Raw genomic sequence first — 21,954 nt, forward strand, 5'->3', positions numbered from 1 at the left:
ACCCTGACCTGCAGTGACAGTTGTGCAGCCCTCATGAACAGAAGAACGTTGTATGGTTACATGTTCCGATCTGCTCATAGAAGGGCGATGCTGACCTGCAGTGACAGTTGTGAAGCCCTCATTGTGAATAAAAAAACATAGTACGGTGACATACTCCGAGCTGCTATTAGAGGCGATCCTGCTGTAGGTATTTCCTGAAAAGTGACTCTACTGTAGCTAGTACCTGCAGTGACAGTTGTGCAGCCCTCATTATGGATATTGGAGTGACATGCTCCGATCAGCTCATGCAAAAGCGATCCTGCTGCAGGTATTCCCTGCACTGACAGTTGTACATCCCTTATAAATTGAATGGAAGATCTTAGTCCAGTGACATCCTCCGATCTGTTATTAGAAGCGATCCCGATGTATCTGTTCCCTGGGATGACAGTTGTGTGGCTTTCATTGTGAATAAAGATCTTAGTACATTGGCGTGCTCCGATCGGATTTTAGAAGCAGTCCTGCTGTACCTACTCTCTGCAGTGATCGTTGTGTAACCCAAATTGTTAATGTTTGTCAACAATGTGTCAGGATAGTGCAGGATTTGAGCTCAGGCGTTGTATAATATGTTACATTAGGATTGTCAGTGCTGGAGCCCCTATGAGGCGATGTACTGATCCCCCTATGTGATGAGTATTAGGAAGTCTTATGCCATGACAGCAGAGAGCAGAGCGCAGTGGAGGGGATGCCTGCACTCCTGAGCACAGAGGAGCTGCTCTACACAAACTGGCTGTTGCTGCCTCTGCACCTCTTTCCTTTCTTCTGCTTCTCATCGCAGATCGAAATCCCCCTCCACTCCAGCTAATCCTAGTCTTTTCTGACAGAGGGAGGGATTTTTATTTCTTCTTCTAGTTAGAGATCATGCATGCAGATGCTCCCTGGTTCGCCTGTGACTCTACTAGTAGTAATCAGATGCCAGCCACTCATCCTGGTGGCCTGCTGCAGTAGCAAAAGAGAACCTGTTCAGGGACTAAGACTTTCCAGGACCTCCAGGTGGTGGACCTGTGTGTCCTTTTCCCAGGGGCGCAGGGGAATTTCCTCGGCGATCTGCTGACAGTTGGAGAAAAGGTTGATCTTCTTCAGCATCTGACAGCATCAGGGACCTCCTATTTGGATCTAAGTAGTGGGAAGACCTTTGAAGACTGATGCGACGTTGAGTCACACCAACAAAAGGGAACTGGGGCAACCTGCTGCTCGGGATTTTAATGCACGACGGATCTGAAGACCAACCTTTGCGGGAGAGCGGGACCTCGATCAAGAATCCTGAAAGAGGACCTTCTGGTAGGGACCTTCTATTGGGGATCAACGGAACCTCGAGGTCACAGCAGCACGTTGGAGCTGGATTAAAAATCCTGTAGAGGACCTTCTGGCTGGCACCAGTGGAGCCTCAAGGTCTCAGCACGTCGGAGCTGGACCAATAGTCCTGAAGGGGACCTTCTGGTGGTGATCTACTGGTGGTTGTGATCTTCTGGTGTGGACCAGCGGAGCCTCAGGGTCTCAGCAGTGCACGTTGAAGCTGGATCAAGAAACCTGTAGGGGACCTTCTGGTGGGGATCTTCTGGTGGGGACCTTAGGGTCTTAACGAGTTGGAGCTGGATCAAGAATCCTGAAAGGGGACCTTCTGGTGGGGACCGGCGAAGCCTCAGGGTCTCAGCAAGTAAGGAAAGATCAGGACCTGTTGGACAAAGTTGGAGAAAGTCGGAAGCCCCCTATTTTGCTTTGGGGAGGGTTGGAGTGACCGAGAAGACGACGAAGGGAGAAGGAAAGGCAGCAGGAGCCCCTGCCGGGAATATGGGCACTTTGAGGGACTTGCAGTATGCTTTGCAGGAGAAGATAGAGGAGCTAAGGCAGAGGGATGCTCTGATAGACGAGCTGGAGCTGGAGTTAGACCAGAAAGACGAGCTCATCCAGAGATTGCAGAATGAATTGGATAAGTATCGTTCTGTCATCAAACCGGCCACCCAGCAGGCTCAGAAACCTTGTACCTTGGGGGAACAGAGGACCAAGAGGCAGGCTATATCAGCTGAGCCAACTGCTTTTGACATCCAGGATCTCAGCCATGTCACTCTTCCTTTCTACCCCAAGAGCCCACAGTAAGCGCCTTGTGTCCTTGTAGCATCCTGTGTGTGCTAGTTCAGTGCTTCTCTGTATTGTCTGTCCATCCACCTGTGTATAGACGACCTACTGCACCTTCTGCTTTCCATTTCTGTCCTCATCCTCTGCAGTTCTGTCTAACTAACACGTCTGTATGGGCTCTTGTGCATATGTATACCCCCAAACAAATCCACAATAACTGCACCCATCTATATGTTGTTGTCAGATGCCCAGGTATGTGGAACTACATCATTTCTATGTTTCAAAAACTTTTGAATCATGTGTGCTGCTGCTTTTCTGTGCAGAGGTGCAACTTTGTAAGGGGGTTATGTTCAATGTTTAATGTTTTGATACTTACATGTCTTTTTTTGTTAGGACTGTTTGCAATTTTCTATGTACTTTGAAGCTGTATGAGATGTGGTAACCCTCCAGAAAGTAAGAAGCTAGCATGTGGACTGCTGATATTGGTAACCCCCAAGAAAGTAAGAAGGTAGCATGTTGTCTGCCAAAATTGGCACCCCCCAAAAAAAAGTAACTAGGTAGCATGTGGACTGCTAATATTGGCAACCCTCCCAGAAAGTAAGAAGGTAGCATGTTGTCTGCTAAAATTGGCAACCCCCCCACCCCAGAAAGTAAGAAGGTAGTACCTGGGCTGCTAATATTGGTAACACCTCCCCAAAAGTAACTAGGTAGCATGTGGACTACTAATATTGGTAACACCCCCTAAAAAGTAACTAGGTAGCATGTGGACTACTAATATTGGTACCCCCCCCCCCCCCCCCAGAAAGTGACAAGGTAGTGTGTGAACTGTAAATAAAGATTGACATTTAAGTCCACTGAAACTATTTTGCAACTAAAATATCTAATAGTGATACTATGTTAGTATTGGCAGACAGCAACCAACTGTTTGAATCAAAAAGGAAGAAAGGTAAAATCCCTTTGCTACAGAGGCACTTGTTAAGTAGACTCGATCTTCTAAAGCAGCGTTTTTCAGCTCCAGTCCTCAAGGCACCCCAACAGGTCATGTTTTCAGGATTTCCCTCAGATAAAACAGCTGTGGAAATTATTAAGGCAGTAAAACTGATCAAATCACCTGTGCAAAATAATGGGAATCCTGAAAACATGACCCGATGAGGTGCCTTGAGAACTGAAGTTGAGAAACACTGTTCTAAAGTGTGGAGTTTGAAATAACTTGTGCTTCCAAGTTAAAGCGTATCTAAACCCAAAGACACAATTGTAATATATTGCAGCTTGCCAGTCCTTAGACGTGGTGACTGCATTAGTTTTCTTTTTTAAACTTTTTTTTTTTTTTTTTACTTTATTTTCAACCAGTGACCTGGGCAGTAACACATGTTGGGGGATATTTCACAAAAACTGGTACACACAGAATCTGGTGCAGCTGTAAATAGTAACAAATCCACTTTCAACTTCAGCTTGTTCAATTAAGCTTTAGCAATAAAACCTGGAAGCTGATTGGTTACTATACACAGCTGCACCAGATTTAGTCCTTAATCCTTTCCTTTCTGACTTAGGGTGGATACACTCCTTCTATTCTGTCAATGGAGGAGCAAGATACCCACCCTTGGACAGAAGCACTGACAACCAAAAGAAACAAAAATGACATACATGACAAATTAAAGCCTAACTCCAGCTAACACTTTTTATTCCCATTTTGGGATAAAGCTTTTAACTTAATACATTTAGGCTGGACAGTGTAAGCACCCCTGCCAGTGTATAATGGTTTGTCTCAAACTTCTAATTACCACTTTTGCTGGACAGCTAGGTTTGATAAAGAAATAAAAAAAAAAATCAACAGAAATACTGGCAGGATCAACAGGTGAGACTTAAAAAAAAGTAACAAAACAAATTAAGCCACCACATCTAGGGAAATTATAAGTTTCAATATCTAAAAATGTTGTTTTGGGGTTTAAGGCCCTAGTAGGCCCTTATGGAGAATGGTTTTGGATATATTGCCCATAGGAAACAGGTGAGAATTCTGCAAGCAAGACTCTAGAAGTTTGGGTGATGTTCAGCTTTACAACCCTGTTTTCATAGAATGCATTTGCTTTCAAAGTTTTCAGAGTTTAAGTAAGGACATTTGTTTTCAAAGTTTCTGCAAGGATTTACAATAGATATATACAACCTATATAAGTATATACTGTATATATACTTTTATGAACCTTTCAATGATGCTGTAAAGCCAAGACATCAAAGACAATTAGTTAATCCAGAGCTCCCCCATGGCTTGATTATTCGAAACATCAAGAGCCTTGTTCCCAAATCATCCCAAACAGACTGTTTTCATCTCCACACACATAATATATGGAGATGAGTCAGAGAGGAGTGAAAAGAGATTCACTGCGTTGATTTTTTACATGCCTCTTATTTACATATTCCCTTTATTCTGATTACCGTAATCAGTTCTGTTTGCCTTTGAGCTTGATGTATTTGGACTAACTTTAAAATAACTTTAAAATAAATATTATTATTCTATATACCACAACAGATTACTATGACCAGCAAAAACTAAACCGTCTCCAGATCAGTAACAAAAGAAAGTATTTTGCACCCAAAGCTACTGGGTCTGGGTGGTCCCTATAGGGTTTCTCATCATTCACAAATATTACAGTGATGGTGGTGAATAAAAGGCTACAGTGCATGTGGTTTAAAAATTCACTTAACAATGGACTCAGTGTTCCCACTTTGGCTACAAAGTTTCTTTGTACAGATGGAACGTTTACAAATAACCTTTTCTGCTTTTATTTATCTTTTTGTTTTTTAAATACGTTGAATCAGATATAGGGGATATTTACTAAAACTGGAGCACTCAGAATCTGGTGCAGCTGTGCATGGCAGCCAATCAGCTTCTAACTTCAGCTTGTTCAATTAAGCTTTGACAATAAATCCTGGAAGCTGATTGGTTTCTATGCAGAGCTGCACCAGATTTTGAACTTTCCAGTTTTAGTAAAATCTCCCCGATAGTATTACAAGCTCCAGCAGGTAGGCATGGTGTGTTCTTGCTTAGGGCTGGTTCACACTGGGATAACACAAGAAAGTGGCATGCATTCTGTACGATTCCTGTTCATTACCGTGTGGAGCGATTTTGGAGCCCATTCATTTGAATGGGATGAAATTGCACTGGGATGCAGAGAAAGCAGTGTATGCAAGTAGTTTTAAAAAACACTCCGCAATAAACTGCATGGTACTGCGGTACCATGCGATTTTGTGCTCACAAATGCACTGCATGGGGGCGCTGGTCATTGGCAGCCCGTGCATGAGGGGCACATGGGCACCACTCCCCATCCATGTGTCCAGCCCCCTAATCTAAATGTGGGGTGCCGGATGCATGGATTTCAATGGGTTTTTTTTTAGAAGCGGTGTTGCTGGTGTTTCCCACCTTCAAGTCTGTCTCCCACCGGGGGGGAGGGGGGGTGGCACTGGTAAAAATACATGGGCACCCGCAGAGATTGCAAAGGCAGTGTGTTTTGATACCGGTGCAGGAAACATGCACAAAACACTCCTTATCTGGTGTGAACCGGCCTTAAAGGTCTACAATTGCCTTTTATTGGCGGGTAGGCTTTAAAGGCTAAGTTCACCTTTGGGAACATGTTCCGTTCCACCTGTTTTTAGGGTGGAACATATAACATGTTCCCAATCCTGCAGCCACTGCCCAACCCCCACACTCCTTGTGGCAGCAGAACAGGGAGAAATTCCTCATACCAGCTGTCACAATTTGAATTCAGGGCAGCCATGCGGGGCTCCGTCATTCATGAACTACTTGTAGTTGGCTTATAGTTCTCAATGAACTACCATGGCATTGTGCACACAGATACATAGAAAGATCTGCAGGAGACCTGCATGGCACCAGCAATGTGCTGATCACTGGTTCATTGCATTACAGGCTCCAAAAAAGAAATAATTAATAAATGCACATTTTTTCACCCAAAAAAATGTGCATTTATTTTTTTTAAAGTGAACTTATTCTTTAACGCAGAGAGACCACATTTATGTAAACACACCGGAAAACTCATGATGCATACTTGCAATTGGGAGCTTTACAATCATGTGACCACTGTGACAGCCAATAACAGCGATCACATGACCTGAATGCCCACTTCCACCTCCTGGCATTCAGAAGCTCTTAAAGGGCTGGTAGTTGGCAGCGGGACAGGGAATAAACAAGACGAGATTTACCCTGGGCTGTGTGTCTTGGGATCAGATGTATAGGGTTGATTTACTAAAGACAAATGGACTGCTCACTTTGTAATGGAAGTTGCATTTTGCAAGTAAATTTCTCCCAGAACTTAATGAATCTGGTGAAATTTCATTTTGCAAGGAATTGCATGTAAGTAAATAAAAAAATTTAAAAAATCAGCATTTTCGCTTGCACGTGATTAGATGGAAGTCAGCAGAGCCTAATCTCATTCACTAAGCTCGGGGGAAATTTCCAATGCAGATTGCAACTTCCTATGCAAAGTTAACAGTATATTTCCCTTTAATAAGTCAACCCCATAGTGTGTTATAGGAATAATCACATACTGTGAAGTGATGGCTTACTGGGAAACTGTCAGGAGACACTGAATAATGTAGTAATAACAAATTAACTTTGGGTCAATTTACTGAAAAGCATCAGTTTTATGCCAGAAAAAATGTACTGCTTGAAATATGCAATTAGGTCACAAATAACTGAAAATTTGACACTAACCCAATATCCGGTTGGGAGTCTAAAGTGAAAATAAGGTATCCGATCTGCTTTTTCGCTAGTCAGCCCATGTCACACATCACGTATAATACATCCAAGCACTGGATAATCAGTTGAGTAAGATTCTTTGGGTTAACCAAGGACACGTGCTAGTAGCTTGTGGTTTTTAAGTACTTCTTCAACTTTAACTACGAGTGTTATTATAAAGGCATATTAAACATGGATTTTACTAGATGGGAATTCTAAAATGAACTCTAAAGATCTCAATCCACCATTTAGTATAGAAGAATACTCTATAAATACACAGTCGCCTCCTACTTGCTAATTTCCCATTTCATGTCTTCACACTATTAAAATTCACACTTTGATCTATTAGAAGGAACACATGGCATTCTGAAAATAGGAGCATTTGCTATCAGTATGCTGTCAACAGCAAACTGGAGAATCACTTCCCAGCATATTAACAGGTAGCAGACTGCAGGATTTAGCTCAGTGTGCAAGCAGAAGATACCTGCATTGATCTCAAAAGACTCATTTTCAATAATTACGACAAACTGCAGTATCAAAACCTCAGTATTGTCAGGCAGCGGATAGAACAACCCTGTACAAGCTGAAATTTGGGGCTTCCATCATTTGATACAATGCACTTCATCAGTTTTCTATATACTCAGCCACTGCTGAATGCAGTTTATGTAATCACAGCGTGGGTTAGCTGAATACATTCTCCAGAGAGGGTGATAAAAATCCTTTAGAATTAAGCTTGAACAGCAGGGACAGTTTATACAATCCATGGGGATTGCCAATGTCAATCACTGAAACAATGTTAAGCACATTCACTTTCTCTTATGCCTTTATCAGTTTTGGCAGTGCTTTAAAAAAGACCTAGAGCAGTTCCTGGATATATTGCATAAACATTTGACTTCATCATTTCAATATTGGTGGTAAAGCAACTTAGAGACGGGTATGCGTGCAGTGCATATATACAATTTGTGATGCATGATGAATGAAGTGCATTATACATGTCATACATTAATATATGTAAAAAAAGAAGTTTGCCTTGTATTTACATTAGTACTAAATATTAACATTCAGTGTAAGTACCTATGCTGTCAGAGTTAATATTGCTAAATCCTCTATACTTTCCATCATTTTGCAGCAATCTGTCTATACTCTTTATATGATGCAGGAAGACATTCCTATTTTATGCAATAATTGTATGGTGTGCAATCCCCTAATGGGAATAGTGGTCTAAAACAATGTATATGCTCTTATTGTTGCTGTTAGCTGCTTCTAAGGCATGACCATGTTTTGCTCTGTCTAGTGATGGAGGTTATGCCTGGTTCCCTAGCAACAGGAGGGTAACATCGGAATGTTGTGCTGTCAGGCATGGAACAATGATATTCCTATACAGGGCTCCTCTCTATTCTATGCCAGGTCTATCTTCCCTCTATCAGCTGTTTTGTCTCTCCTTTTTGAATCATCTGTCTGCTTTTTGTTCCATGGTTTGAGTCAGACGAACCTTGTGTTCTATTCTACTGCCCTTTCATTCTGCTTTAATCTTCTCAGTCACATCAGCCTCTCACAGTTCTATTATACGCTGTTTGATTACCTGTACGTGATACTGTATTCCTATGGATCCTTCTCCCTTCATAACAGGTCACACTTGCCATTTTCTACTATAGTGTGTACTTTTCTTTTTCTGTTATTAAAGCATAACTTCATCTTTTATAAGTTTGATAATGTAAGCAATATAAGACATTTATTAAATAGTTTTCGTTATGGTCTAATATGCCAATAAAAGGCCCCTAAATGACCTGTTCTGTCCAATGACCAATGTTGAAATATTGCTTTTTGCAAAGGAACTCAAGAAATGTTTGAAAACTGTTAATAGCCACAATCAATACTGGAAGAGCCTGTTCTGGCAAAAGTGGACCATTTCCAGCAACCTATCCCTACCTTTTTATCATGAAAAAAGAACCCCTGAAAAAGCTTTTGGGTCTCAGGAAGCCCCCTCTAATTTTTTTTTTATCTACAGCTCATGATACATCCACCTGATGAGCAGATTTTAAAAAGTTTTAAATAAAAGAATAAAGAATGGGATGTACCCAACCACCCCATCCCCTTGTACGCTTTATACAACCGATTTATCTTCAGTATTAATCTAAACACAAAAAAAATATTAAAAAGTGTGCTGTCAGTTTAAGGGCTGGTTCACACTGCTGCGATGCGGGAACCCTGCAAATCCACTGCGGGTTCCCGCATTGCATGTCTCCCGGCGGCAGTTCACACTGCCCTATGTGAACTGCTGGGAATGTCAATTAAAAGTTAATGACACCCCCAAATCAGTTTGCATATCGCAGTGCGATCTGCAAACACAGACAGGAATCGGATCTGATTCTGCTGAGGACCAAAAAAAGGGTCCTGTGCGAGTTTGGTCCAAATGCGATGCGAATTTAAGCATACTATCTGTATGGCTGAATTTGCATCGCAGGGACACAGCATGTGATTTGCACTGCAGTGCGGTGTGAATCACATGCGATCTCGCACCATGCAGCAATGTGAGCTGGCCCATAGGCTCAATTCACACCTTTGCATTTTTAGTGCTTTTTGCATTTTTCAGATTTGCACTACAGTCCACTTAACATGGTTTCCTATTGGACACGTTCTGTAGTGCAAATCTGCAAAATGCAAAAAGCACTAAAAATGCATAGGTGTAAATTGAGTCTTAAGCAAGAGATCAATCTGGTATCGCTGTCTCTTAAAGTGTTACCAAACCCAGGACACTGCATTCCCTATAACTGGTCTCCCACAGTACACAGAACATGGAAATGCAATAGTTTTAGTAAATAAAAACTGTTAAATACCTTTTCTCATCAGTAGTCAGAGCAGTCTTGTGACTTTTACATACAGAAAGTGTCCTGGGTGAGATTCAGAGGACCCAGAGAACCCCAATGGACCCCTAGGCAAAACTGTTAACCACTAAGTCACTGTGCTGCCTGCTTCCCACTTGAGCAGATGTAAAGCATCTGCTTCTTTGGTTAACTTTACCTTTCATGACCCTTATACAAGTGTATTCACAGCATATGACTGAATCAAATACTGCAGAGTTTCTCAACTACTGTGGAGTTAGGATTTTCACTTTTTCCCACTGAAGTGTGCCACAGTTTACATAACATTCCTTTTAAAGGTGCTCATTTGTGCTAGTAACCTGTAATGTTTATACATGTGCTTCTTTATATTAAAAAAGTACCCCTTTCAGTGGTGCAATGCCCTTTAATCCACTTATAGAACAACATTCTACTACCTCGTTTTAGGAATTAATGTTGAAAATCTCTTTGGGATGGTATTTAACCCCTGCCAAATTGGCACACTTTAAAAGGTCAAATGTCTCCTCTTTGCTGGAGGAATTGTGGGCATATAGGGGCCATCTTTCATACCCTATGAGAACGCTGAGTCTTACACCCATACTGGCTCACTGCCACATTCCCCCTTCCCCTAGCCTGGCACTAATGAATTTTAGATATAGCATCGATTGATCCAGCCACCAGACACTCTGTTACACATATCCTACTGGCAGCCAGACTCAGACTCCTTAGACTATGGAAGAACCCCTGCCTCTCACCATATCAGATGCCCTAGATGTAGTCCACAAGCACTGTTCTTATGAACCTATGATGGCTTCCACCAATGTCATATACAGAAAAAACTTGCTCCTCTGGTAACCCTGGTTGCAGTGGTTCAAAGCCAACCGCTACACACTACCACCTTGATGTACTGTATATGTAGTGTACTAGTATACCCTACAGATCTGACAGACTGCAATTGCCATTAAGGTATATCAATTTTTCACATAATTTTTTGGGGAGGTAAAAATAACCCATATGAAATGATTCAGGCCCAGTGTGGCAAAGTTTTAGGGAAACAGCAGAAAGCTTCTGGTTTCATTATTTTACCAGAAGTTCCTCCATTGTAATCATGCCAACATAAAATGTTTGACTTTTTTTTCTTTCTCAGTTTAATAGAGAGTTGTATGGTACAGACCACCGTTGACCTTCTGAAAATGGCAGTTGCCTGGCTATCCCTGGCTATCCTTGGCCTGAAGTAGATGAAAGTTAGCAATGCTGATCTGCTTGTTCTGGGTCAGTAATTCAAATAATATTGGAGCTTTGAATCAGTATGAGAACCAGATATATAGCATTTTGAAATGGGAAGTTCAGCAGTGCAAACCTACTCATGATTAGAAGGCATAAATTAAAGATCAAAAGTGTTTTCTCTGCAGTTGTTGTTATTTTTTGTAACAATTATACATATACCTTCAAGTCTCTATATATTTTCTGCTGCGCCAGAGCAGAGTGACATTGATTCATGAATATCATTTTCTTTTATGAGCTCAATAATAGGATTGAGTGACTCACAAGGACCACAGAACCATAAACTGCAAATGCCAGGTTAAGCAGTTTTTTCTGTATTATATCCCTTAGATTCTTCTTGTTTGTCAGCATCATTTGTCTCTTTTCCTAAACATATCAATAAATTCCCAGTGTGCAAAATATTTAAAGGAATCTGTAATGTTCTTTTGCCATTAACACTACACTGGTTTACATATATAGCTTGCCAGTTGAAAGGAAGAGAACTTCCCTTCATATTTCTCTGAAGGTTTCTCTGCACAAATACAGAGAAATTAATTTGATATGTATTGTAAGCTGTCTATTAATACATGAAATAAAACTTAATAAATAAAATATATTGAATATATTGAAGTATGGCTATAAAAAGGAATGGAGCTTCAGCATGATTGCAGGGGAAAATTCTATTTTGATAAGTACCAATATATGAGAGTAACACTTCAGTAAATAAGTAATTGCCCTTCCACAACATTATATAGGGTTATTATGGCTCATTTATTGGCAAAGGTTATGCTGTTGTGATCTAATTGTTAGACAAATTGCACATATGTAGGAAACACACAACTGTCCCACCTGCTTGTTATCTATTGCATTGATTCAGGCATGATGGCAAATCCTAAAGCATAATAGCCACAACTACCTATGTATGTGGTCATTGGCGGGGCTTCTGAATGACTTAATCTTTATGATTTGTCCTCGGACATGTATATACAAAGCTGTTAAAGCTGAACTAAACACTCTTTCCCTAATGATGCAACGTCTATGAGCCCCCTGCTGGCACCAATATGTTCTTTAAGACTTCCTCTGGGTTTGGGGCCAACAGCCATCTTGATTGGCGGGGCTTAGATAACGTAACTACAGCAATGTACACTGTGCAGCTCAGTGTACATGCTAAAACATCTGGCGAGGGGGATAGTAAGAAGCCTCAATTACAGAAAAGACATGGAATTCATAAAGACTGGCACAGACAGATTTTATGAAAGTGTCTTGCAAGCAAATTCTGTCTCTGTACATCAAAAGAAAGTTGGTCTTCATTAGTTCCCCTTTTGTAAGATACCAACTGTCAGTATTTTATTTTGAATTTGGTGCAGGTGTTGCGTCACAACGTAGACAAAGCATTTAGTAGTGGAGCAAATTTAAATTACCTGAATTTGTCAAAACCAAAACTGTTGCATATGTTTTTTTCATTAGGTGAAACACATTAACTAGTGCAATTAATGCCAGAAAAGTGGCGTAACATCTTTATTGAATCCCCCCTAGTATGTCTCTTCTGCAGTAAGAAATTCTTCTTGGTTGACTAATGTGTTAAGTTACACTTTAACAGTTTTCCAAGGTGTGCCAACATTGCCTTTTCCAACCCATAAAAAAAGCTTTGTAGTCTCCTGCCTGAAAAAAGTACAAAGGAAAGTACATCTGTAATGTATCTATAGAGGCTTGGAGTCTGTGAAGCAATGTAAATGCATTACTCACGCTTTGTGATATTTTTGCACATAAAGTCTATGGATGGATTGTGGTGTCATGGTCAGCTTCTGGAGGTTTTGACATGCTTTGTGGCAGTTGTAGTGTAGCAACATTCATGCCTGCCAGAGAATAAAGAACACAATTAGCCAGTGAATTCAGAGTTGTCATGTAATGCATTTCTGTATAACCCTATTTGGTTGGTAGTTCAGATGGGATTTTAAACAGAATGTTCCAAAACCAGCAGCATTCCTTTGAAAGCCATTTTTATACTGTAAGGCTAAGTTCAGACGTGTGCGGTTGGGGGGGCAAAAAATGGTTGAGCTGGGTTTTCAGCACCCGCCCCCCAGTTTCCCCCTCATTTGCTGCAATGGCAGTGGACAGGGGTGTTTACTTGACTCGATCCTGGTTTGCAAAAACATGCTGAAAACGGGGAGGACAGGAAGCCTGCCAATTGGGACCCATTCAAGTGAACAGGGAAGTGCTGCAAACGCCCCAAAACTACGTGCATTGCATGCAATTGCAATGCATTTGTCAGCAAAAAGTGTAGAACTGTAGAACTTATTTTCCTTTTCATGTATCCTTGCAATGCAGGATCTTGTTGTTTATATGTAACTGGGATTTCTGTTGGGTCCCTTTGCTATTCAGTTTGAGACATTGGATATCAGTTTACCTGAGAACTATTTTTTGTATTCGATAGGTATTACCAGCAACATTTAGGACTTCACTGGTATTGGAAAATGCCTTACAGGTGTATAGGTTGCAATATAAAATTAAATTTGGCATACTTTCAGAATCAGTTAGCCAATATATTAACAACAAAACTTCCAAAAAGTTTATAAAGAGTTCTTATTCTCAATAAGAATAAGCTGGCTGCTGATGAAAGTTTCGTTAGTCCGAAAAGTGTCAAACTGTTGAACGTTAAGGAGCAATAGGCTAAGGTAACATAAAGGATAAACAGCAGATCACCAGCTACAGAGCGCTGTCTATAAAAATACATACTTCTTGACAGTGCTGTCTATTCATCGGTTTGACCTGCAGTGCAGAACTGTGAAAATAAAAAATATAACAGCATAATAACAAAGGCATGACTGGTGCAAGTTATAAGAATTATTAAAGAAAATCCATGCAGGGAATATAATGAGAAGATATGTGAGCTGCCATTGCTGACCTTTACTGCTGCAATGTTAGTTACCTGGCTGTCTTGCCAATATAGTAGCTTCAATGCTTAGAGTTCAGCAAAGTTGCAGATCAATACTTTTGACTTCTGTATGACCTCATTGGCTGTATTCTTCAATGACTCAGAAAGTACTAAAGCCATAGACAGCTAGGCAACCAAACTAGAATTTTCAGAATGAGGTCAGCAATAGCATAAATATTTCTGTCGGCTCAGGTCCTAAATATTTCTGTCCTGAATAGTGAATATTATATGAAAGTGGATGTAAACCCTCAGATATACCCATGGAACAGCTTTGATGATACACAAAGATGAAACAAATCTCCCTAAATAAGTTTTACATGTATATCTTCTGTCTTCAGCTTTATATTCTATTTAGAAAGTTCAGATCGTGTTAAGAGATTTTCTCTTCCTGTACAACACTGCAGTTAGGTCTGGGCATACAGCCAAGACAGCTGATTGGAGAAAAGGCACACACCCCCTCTCCTCATAGGTAGAGACTTTCAGAGCTGATTGTTGAATAGTTCAGGGCTCTGCTAATCTATTTATAGCATCCTCTCGAACACAAAACTCAGGCTGCTTTCATCACATGTGATGGAGAACTTGTCAGGAATTATCAGGCTGATAACAGAAGAACGGAGCAGGAGACAGCTACCAAGAGAGATAACAAAATACTGCAGATATAATGATATATGATATAATAGATATGCAGCTCAAATTTCATGAATCGTGTTTACATCCCCTTTAGAGTACCGTAAATTGCCAATTTTTCCCTCAAATTTAATTCCTTGTTATCCCAAACTTTTGTATTTTCTTTCACTTTCATTTTTGATTATAATGGTACACAGGACAAATAAGGTGAATCTTCCTAACAGGCACCCAGACAGCAATAGAAACCAGGTGTTCTAAAACCTCTCCACTCTATCCACAACAAAAAAAAAATGTTTGCCTTTAGTTAGACATTAAGTTGGCCCAGTGGGAAACCCCCGCCTCAACAAACTTCAACTGAAAAAGCCAGGTGAAAAATTGTCAAGTGTCATGACAGCTTGAATACAATAGCCGGCAACGGATATTCTACCATCCATGTTGTTAAAAGAGAAGTTCCATTTTTTTTTAGGAATCATACTTACCTAGGTGGATGCAGCATTGGTCCAATGCTGCATCTGTCCCCCGCTGGCTCCAAGACTGAGAACCGAGTGATCAAACACCTCTGATCACTCTGTTCTTAGAGCTATGTGAGCAGAGAGCTTGTGACTGTCAGTCACCTCGGTCTGCTCTGTTGTCCCCCCCCCACTGGAGCACAGTGCTGCAGAGGGGACAGGAGCAGCTGGCTTAGCCTCTCAGTGAGCCGGGTGTCAGTCCAGGGTTGTGGGCGGATCCCGACCATAATGATGCGATCTTGCCCCAGCCTGGACTGGCTCTGTGACGTCAGCCAACAGCAGGCTTCAGCTCGTTGTCTGCTGAAAACACGTCACAGGAGTGCAGAACGAACTGCACTCCTGTGATCCACAGGAAATGTACAGCCAAACGAGCTTTGGCTGTAGTTCTCCTTTAAGTGCAGATGGAAAAAATTGCCTTTACTAAAGGCAAATAGACTGAGCACTTTGCAAAGTGCAGTTGCATGTGTGTAGGATTAGCCTTAGGCTAGTAGCACACAAGCGATTTTTAGTAGGGCAATTTTGCAACTAAAATCACAGGTAGTAGAGATAGATCGCTATGTACAGTATATCGTACAAATGGTGCCCTATAGAGTGAGGTACACAAATACTATGTAGTAACAATTATTTGCACATATTTGGAGCATTGTGCGATCATTAGCGATTGATTGATACTCTATAGGGAGCTATTTGTTTCATTTGCATAGCAACAGATAGATATTACTAACAATTAATCACTAGTAATTTTAGCAGCACAATTATCCTACTGCAAATCACCAGATGCTTTCTTGGCAGTCCATTTCTATTTTATTTTATTTTTTTAATACACGTGACAGATCATCTTCTAATGTAGCAATCTAATTTTTTTTTTTGCAAATATTTTAACTTCCTAATTACATTTTTTACAGTTCATGGAAGAGCCTGTAACATTCCTTAGAGTGAAAAGTAATGTCTTGTCTTGAAATAGATAAGTGGAGATTATCTGGGAAAAAGTATGAAAAACAATGAATGTTGTATCTGATATCTTCCAGCTGTGTCCGCTGACCTGACTTGTTTTTCTTGCTGTACTTGCTCTAAGCCCTTGCTGTTCCCCTTTGTACTCTACAGATGATCTTGGCTCAAGAAACAAAGTTTAGGGGCAGCATTAAGAGTTTGCAGGCATGATCTATGTTGTGTCCCATTCTTCTTTAGCGTTCTCTCTGTCTTCCATCCAGCAGTGTAAGGTTATTCTCGGGCTTCTGGTCTAGCTGGGAGCTCCTCTGTGGTATGTCTCTTGGGAACTCAAACTCGGCTATAGCAATATTTTAGCCTTTTAAGGCAAATGGCTGGAGTTGAGCTTTGCAGTGGGAGGCTGTAGCGAATTAGCAACACCCAGTAAAAGAAACAGAATAGTCATATTCATCTTCTGCCCGAACACATCACTTAAGCACAGTGCAAACATTTCCTTGTCTTTTCAAAACTTCAGTAATTAAGTCAGTTGCATATTTGGGAATCCGTGTGGGGGAGTGTGGAAAAAAACAGAGACAACATGCTGAATGTTAAAGCAAAGTTTCTGCTCCTTATCTAGGCCAAACAAAATGATTTCAGTGTTGGAAAACAAGAGAGTTGCAAACACATCTCCCTGCCAACTTATCAGCCTTTTCACAGTGGCTGTAAGCCCATTGATAAATGGCTAGACATTACTAATTGTTTCCAACAGTTAGTTTTAGATTAATAGCTTCTCCGGGCTACAGTTAGCCCAATTTTGTAACTTTCAATGACCAATTATATATTTTATATAATTTCACTGATGTGAATATTTTGATGTGCATAAGCTTCTTATAATCAGTTTTAGCGCCAAAGACTTTTTTTTTCTTTTTTTTTCCCTGGCTTATGAAAATATATTCAGCAAACAGCAAACAAAGGGAAACTGACATGGTTACAATGTTTAGAGGAAAGAACATATTAATTAAAATAAGTTAAATATAAAAGGAAATGTTTTTCTTGATAAGGTTGTTTGGTTGCATGCTTAGCAGTATATTGTTATCACTGAAAGCATTAATATAATGCAGACATGATTATTTAATTACTAATATATAGGAAAAAAATGCAATGAATATTTATTAACAGATGAAATTATTCCACTAGTGCCAAATCGTAGAACATTGATGGCAGATTGTAGCAATATTCTCTTTGGGGGAAATCGTGTTATAATGTTTTGCACTTGAAGGGGGTTTCCACTGTAACTGGGAAATGCTCCTGTGTTGAGTAAAATTAAGTAATCCTTCACTTGCACTTTGCTGTAGCCAACATCACAACCCTAAGTATTGTTAATCCTATAGAGATTTCAGTGACAACAGTCTGACCTGTGTGTTTGTTGTGTAGGGGGGCAGTACATCTGCTCTTCAATTCATAGTCCCAGCTTGGTTGATGCACATGGCCTACTGGATTTTATTTAGCATGAGGCTTCCCAGGTTTCCCAATGTTTTACTTGTGAGGGGACATCCTGAGAGCCATCCAGCCTGGCCTGACCCTGACCAGAAGCCCAGGGTACTCCTCCCATCTGCTTCTGTCTAACCCACAGTGACCCATTCTATGCATGAAGGTAGAAAACCTTCTGTGTGCAGTAGCCCCCCCAGCCGCCCCCCCAATACATACCTGAGCCCCCTCTCGATCCAGCGATGTCCACGAGAGCCTTGCCTCTCCGGGGACTCGCACTCCTGATTGGCAGCAGCGGGAGCCACTGGCTCCCGCTGCTGTCAGTCACAGCCAGTGAACCAATCCAGAGACGGCTCGGGTGCCCTCATAGCAAGCTGCTTGCTGTGGGGGCACCCGGCAGGAGGGAGGGACCAGGAGTGCCAACATGGGACCCAAGAAGAGCAGGATCCAGGCTGCTCTGTGCAAAATCACTGCACAGAGCAGGTAAGTATGAGATGTTTATTTTTTTAAATAAAAAGTGAGACTTTAATTTCACTTTAAACCCAAAAACTAAATTTTATTGTACTGTATTTCACCAGTTCTTAAATGTGGTGGCTGAATTTGTTTTTTGTTTTTTTTTTGGGCTTTCCTTTATTTACACCCAGTTTTCCACCCACCACACTTCCTATCTTCGTGCCTCTCCACTATGGATGGAGGAACAATGGAGACACATTTGGACAGTAGAATCTGTTGTCAACTTCCACTGTCAATCTGGGAAGAGGGTAATGTTAGATGCACTAGCAGATTTGGATGAACTTCACTATCAACTTAAAGCTGTACTCCAGATAACATGTAAAGGCAGGTGTCCTAATACCTTTGGTAATAAAGTGTATATATCTCTTAGATTGTAAGCTCTAAGGAGCAGAGCCCTCTGATTCCTACTGTATTAAAGTGTATTGTATTTGTACTGTCTACCCTCAAGTTGTAAAGCGCTACGTAAACTGTTGGCGCTATATAAATCCTGTATAATAATAATAATAATAATATCACAGTTTGTAGACTCTATAACTTTCACATTGACTAAATAATATACATTGATTTGGGCTATTTCCACCAAAATTTGGCCTAAATTTACAAAGAAATTGTATTTATTTGCAAAATGTAATAACAGAAACACATTAATAAGAAAAATGTGTTTTTGTTTTTTTTTAATAACTCTAAGTACACTGCCATATCATGGGGAATAAATGTACGTTGCCACATCTCATATTAGTATGTAAATCTAAAATAATTTTTCCCCAAAAGCAAGGGACTTTAAAGGCCCCTTACTGAGGTAAAAACATAACACATAAGGTAAGTAAAAAAAAAAAAATTTTTTATTATTCACATCATAAAACCATAGCTCAGATCATATCATATATATATATATATATAACATCTATTAGATAATGATCTTTTAGATAATGTTTCTTTTTTAATTTTTTAATTTTTGGTATTTTTTGATTTATATAGCAAAAAAAAGAAAATTAAATTTGAGCAAAAGAAAGCTCTATCTGTCTCCAAAAAGTTATACAAATTTCATTTGGGTACAGTGTTGTGTTGCATGACTGAGTAACTGTCTTTCAAAGTATGACAGTGCTGAAATCGGAAAATTGGTCTGGGAAGGAAGGGGGTGAAAATGTCTGGTATTGAAGTGGTTAAAAATGTTTTTCTTTTGAGTTTAATACCATTTAACTAAGCAGCGGACAAAAAGTAGTACAATGACCTTCTGTTTTACAAAAGTACTTAGCTCTTGAATTGGACAATTATAATATTTGATCTCTGTAACAAAGCAGACAGGAACATAAAAGTACCCTGATAAAGGGCCCTCTACATACATTAAGTACTTACATTAATAACTATGAATACCTCTGTCTTTTTGAAAAACAAATGAAAACCTTTTCATGACATCTTGCTGATGGATAGGAGTTGCTCAAACATCACATTTTTGTTGTGTCTGTTTCAGATCTCCTTGTTGAGTATAATTATAATCTAAAATGAACAGTTAATTAGGGATTATTGTCTCTCTCTGCTTCATAGCTATTATTAATAACACAATCTCCTCGTAATTCATTTACAAAAGATCAATGTGCCATATTTGGCTTCACAATGGAAAGAAAAGCAACCATTTACTGAACTTTCCCAGGACCCTTTTTCCACTTTATAATAAATCATTCTTTGCATTAAGCAAACAAACCTTTGCTTCATTGTGACATGTCTTGTGAATAACAGTAAAGCAACCTTTTTTTTTTTTTTTCATAAAACAAAGGGTAAGCTAATGAACACGCAAACCATAACATCAGTGCATAAAGAATTAATTACATGAATACGGATGCTAGAACCATAGATTGGGTTTCCTCAAGAAAGATAGAGGATTAATATTCCATAAATAAATACATATTAGGCAGCACTCCCAATAGCTAACATTTAGAAAGCATCATATAGAGAAATTACAGTACAACAGAATACATGCACAAGAGAAAAAGTCCAGCAAGCAGCATCTTTGGGGCGGTTTGGGAGCGCTGTATACAGCACTCCTAAAATGTCCTGCTCATTTAAATGAATGGGCAGCGCATCTGAAGCGCCACAAGACAGGGGCTTTTTACACCTTCTTTGGCTGCTAGTGGGTCGCTTTTAATCCCTGCTAGCAGCCAAAGAAGGTGTTAAAAACCGAAAAGCGCTGCTTAAACAGTGCTAAAGCGCCGCTAAAACGAGCAGCGCTTTAGCGCTGAAAGCCCGGGGCGCCCCAGTGTGAAGGTAGCCTAAAATCTCCTTTCTCAAGTGAGATCCATCTGATCTGCCTCTGATCCTGAGAGCAAGTAAAGACACAAACTGTTTTGCACAAGACACTTTTATAATATATACAACACTTTATCGCACAGGCACTTTATGTGTTGCAAAATTTATTGCACCTTACTGACTATTGCACTTTATTACATTTGATAATTCAGTAGAGGGGATAATTATAGTTCATGGATATTTGTATGTGAAGAAGAACTGAGTAATAGCGAATATTAGGGGAAGGTGAGCACTTTATAGCACATAGACTTTATTGCATTTGTTGCAAGATTTATTGCACTTTACTGGTTATTGCACTTTATTAAGTTTGATATTTACTTTTTTTATAACACCGCTAGCACCACACTAATATCATTTATTCCATTCAGAGTTTTATTACATATACAGGGATCAAGTATGGTGGAGGCAGCTACACTTGCAGAGAGGTCTGTAGCATGAAGTATGGAATTGATTTTTTGAGGGGGTGCCTGAGATTTTTTATTTTTTTACTTTACTGGGGTCCAAGCTTTGCTTCCTGAAATGTGACTCTATTAGTCTCTAAGCATTTCTCTACCCATTCCCAATGCTTAAAGCATAAGGGCTCAGTCAAAATCCCCATTTGGCTGGCAAAAAAAAGCAAACCAGAATCCAGAAGGCAATACTGCAACCTCCTTGATGTCTGTTTTTTGCCAGACAAATGGGGGATTTTAAATGGGAATACCTGGCCTAGTGTTTGGCTCATGGCTGCAGTGTGATCCGCTTACTTGAATGGGTTGAGTTCAGCAGTGGCATATACACAGTGTCATTCAGCCACCATTGCAGCTTGTAATTGTAGGTTTATACTTATCTCCTCTACTTGGGTTCCCAGCTGACGCAGGGCCGGCGCTATCGCTAGGCGGACTAGGCAGCCACCTAGGGGGCACTCCTGCCCAGGGTGCAGCCACAGCCGCAGGTTTTCCTACTTTCCACTGCACGGGCGTAGATAAGGAAGGAGTCAGGGAAAAGGAAGGGATCCAACACCCCCCCTCCCCAAAGTGTCCATCAATGTCACATTGGCTAGGAGGCTAGTGTAGCCTTTCAGCTGTGGGTGGCGCACTGCCACACACCAGCTTGTGTTCTCCATGCTGCTTGTAGGCAGGGTGGCCTAGCAGGGACAGTGATTACAGATCATCCCATAATGTAATATGTGTGTTTCCAGCCTGCCTGAATTGTAAAATAACATGCCGGGACTCGAGAAGTCATGTGTGATATCAGAAGGAAGAGACTTATAAGCTTCAGCTATCCATTGGCTGAGAAGGCAGCAGGGGGTGATCCCACTGCCTCCTCAGCCAATGGGTACACAAAGTGCGCTCAGAGGCGCATAGGGCTGTACAATCCAGCTGTCTGTACTAGTGTCATGTAGACACCTAGAAATGTGAGTGGATTACATGTGTTTTATATAAAAGCATTGTTTTTTTTTTACAAATAAAAGTTGTTGTTTATTTACGAAGAGTACACATTTACAGAATAATGAATACATTGATATACGAGGGGATACATAGTAGTGTTTAAAATACAGAATATATCTATCACGACCTACATGGTCGCTATCAATAAAACATATGCAGGTATTTATTTGTGATTATTAAGCACATGTATACCATTTGCGTTGAGAGATAGTTTTTTCATCACATCAGTGCATATAGTAGAGGGATATTCTACTGGAATAAA

General features: G+C 40.3%; 1 protein-coding gene across 4 annotated transcripts in view; it reads left to right on the forward strand.

Moving 5' to 3' along the window:
* The window catches only part of PRKG1 (protein kinase cGMP-dependent 1), a 1,456,334-nt gene that overhangs the window by 251,808 nt on the left and 1,182,572 nt on the right, over positions 1 to 21,954 (forward strand). For 2 of the 4 annotated variants that reach the window (XM_073596334.1, XM_073596336.1), the window contains exon 1: positions 685 to 2,129. The exons of the other annotated variants lie outside the window; for them this stretch is intronic. In XM_073596334.1, the coding sequence (XP_073452435.1) occupies positions 1,828 to 2,129 (302 nt within the window). In that variant the 5' untranslated portion in view covers positions 685 to 1,827. Of the gene's footprint in view, positions 1 to 684; positions 2,130 to 21,954 lie in introns of those variants that run through there. 4 annotated transcript variants of the gene reach the window in all.

The sequence above is a fragment of the Aquarana catesbeiana genome, linkage group LG08 (assembly GCF_042186555.1).
Source record: "Aquarana catesbeiana isolate 2022-GZ linkage group LG08, ASM4218655v1, whole genome shotgun sequence".
NCBI lineage: Eukaryota > Metazoa > Chordata > Amphibia > Anura > Ranidae > Aquarana > Aquarana catesbeiana.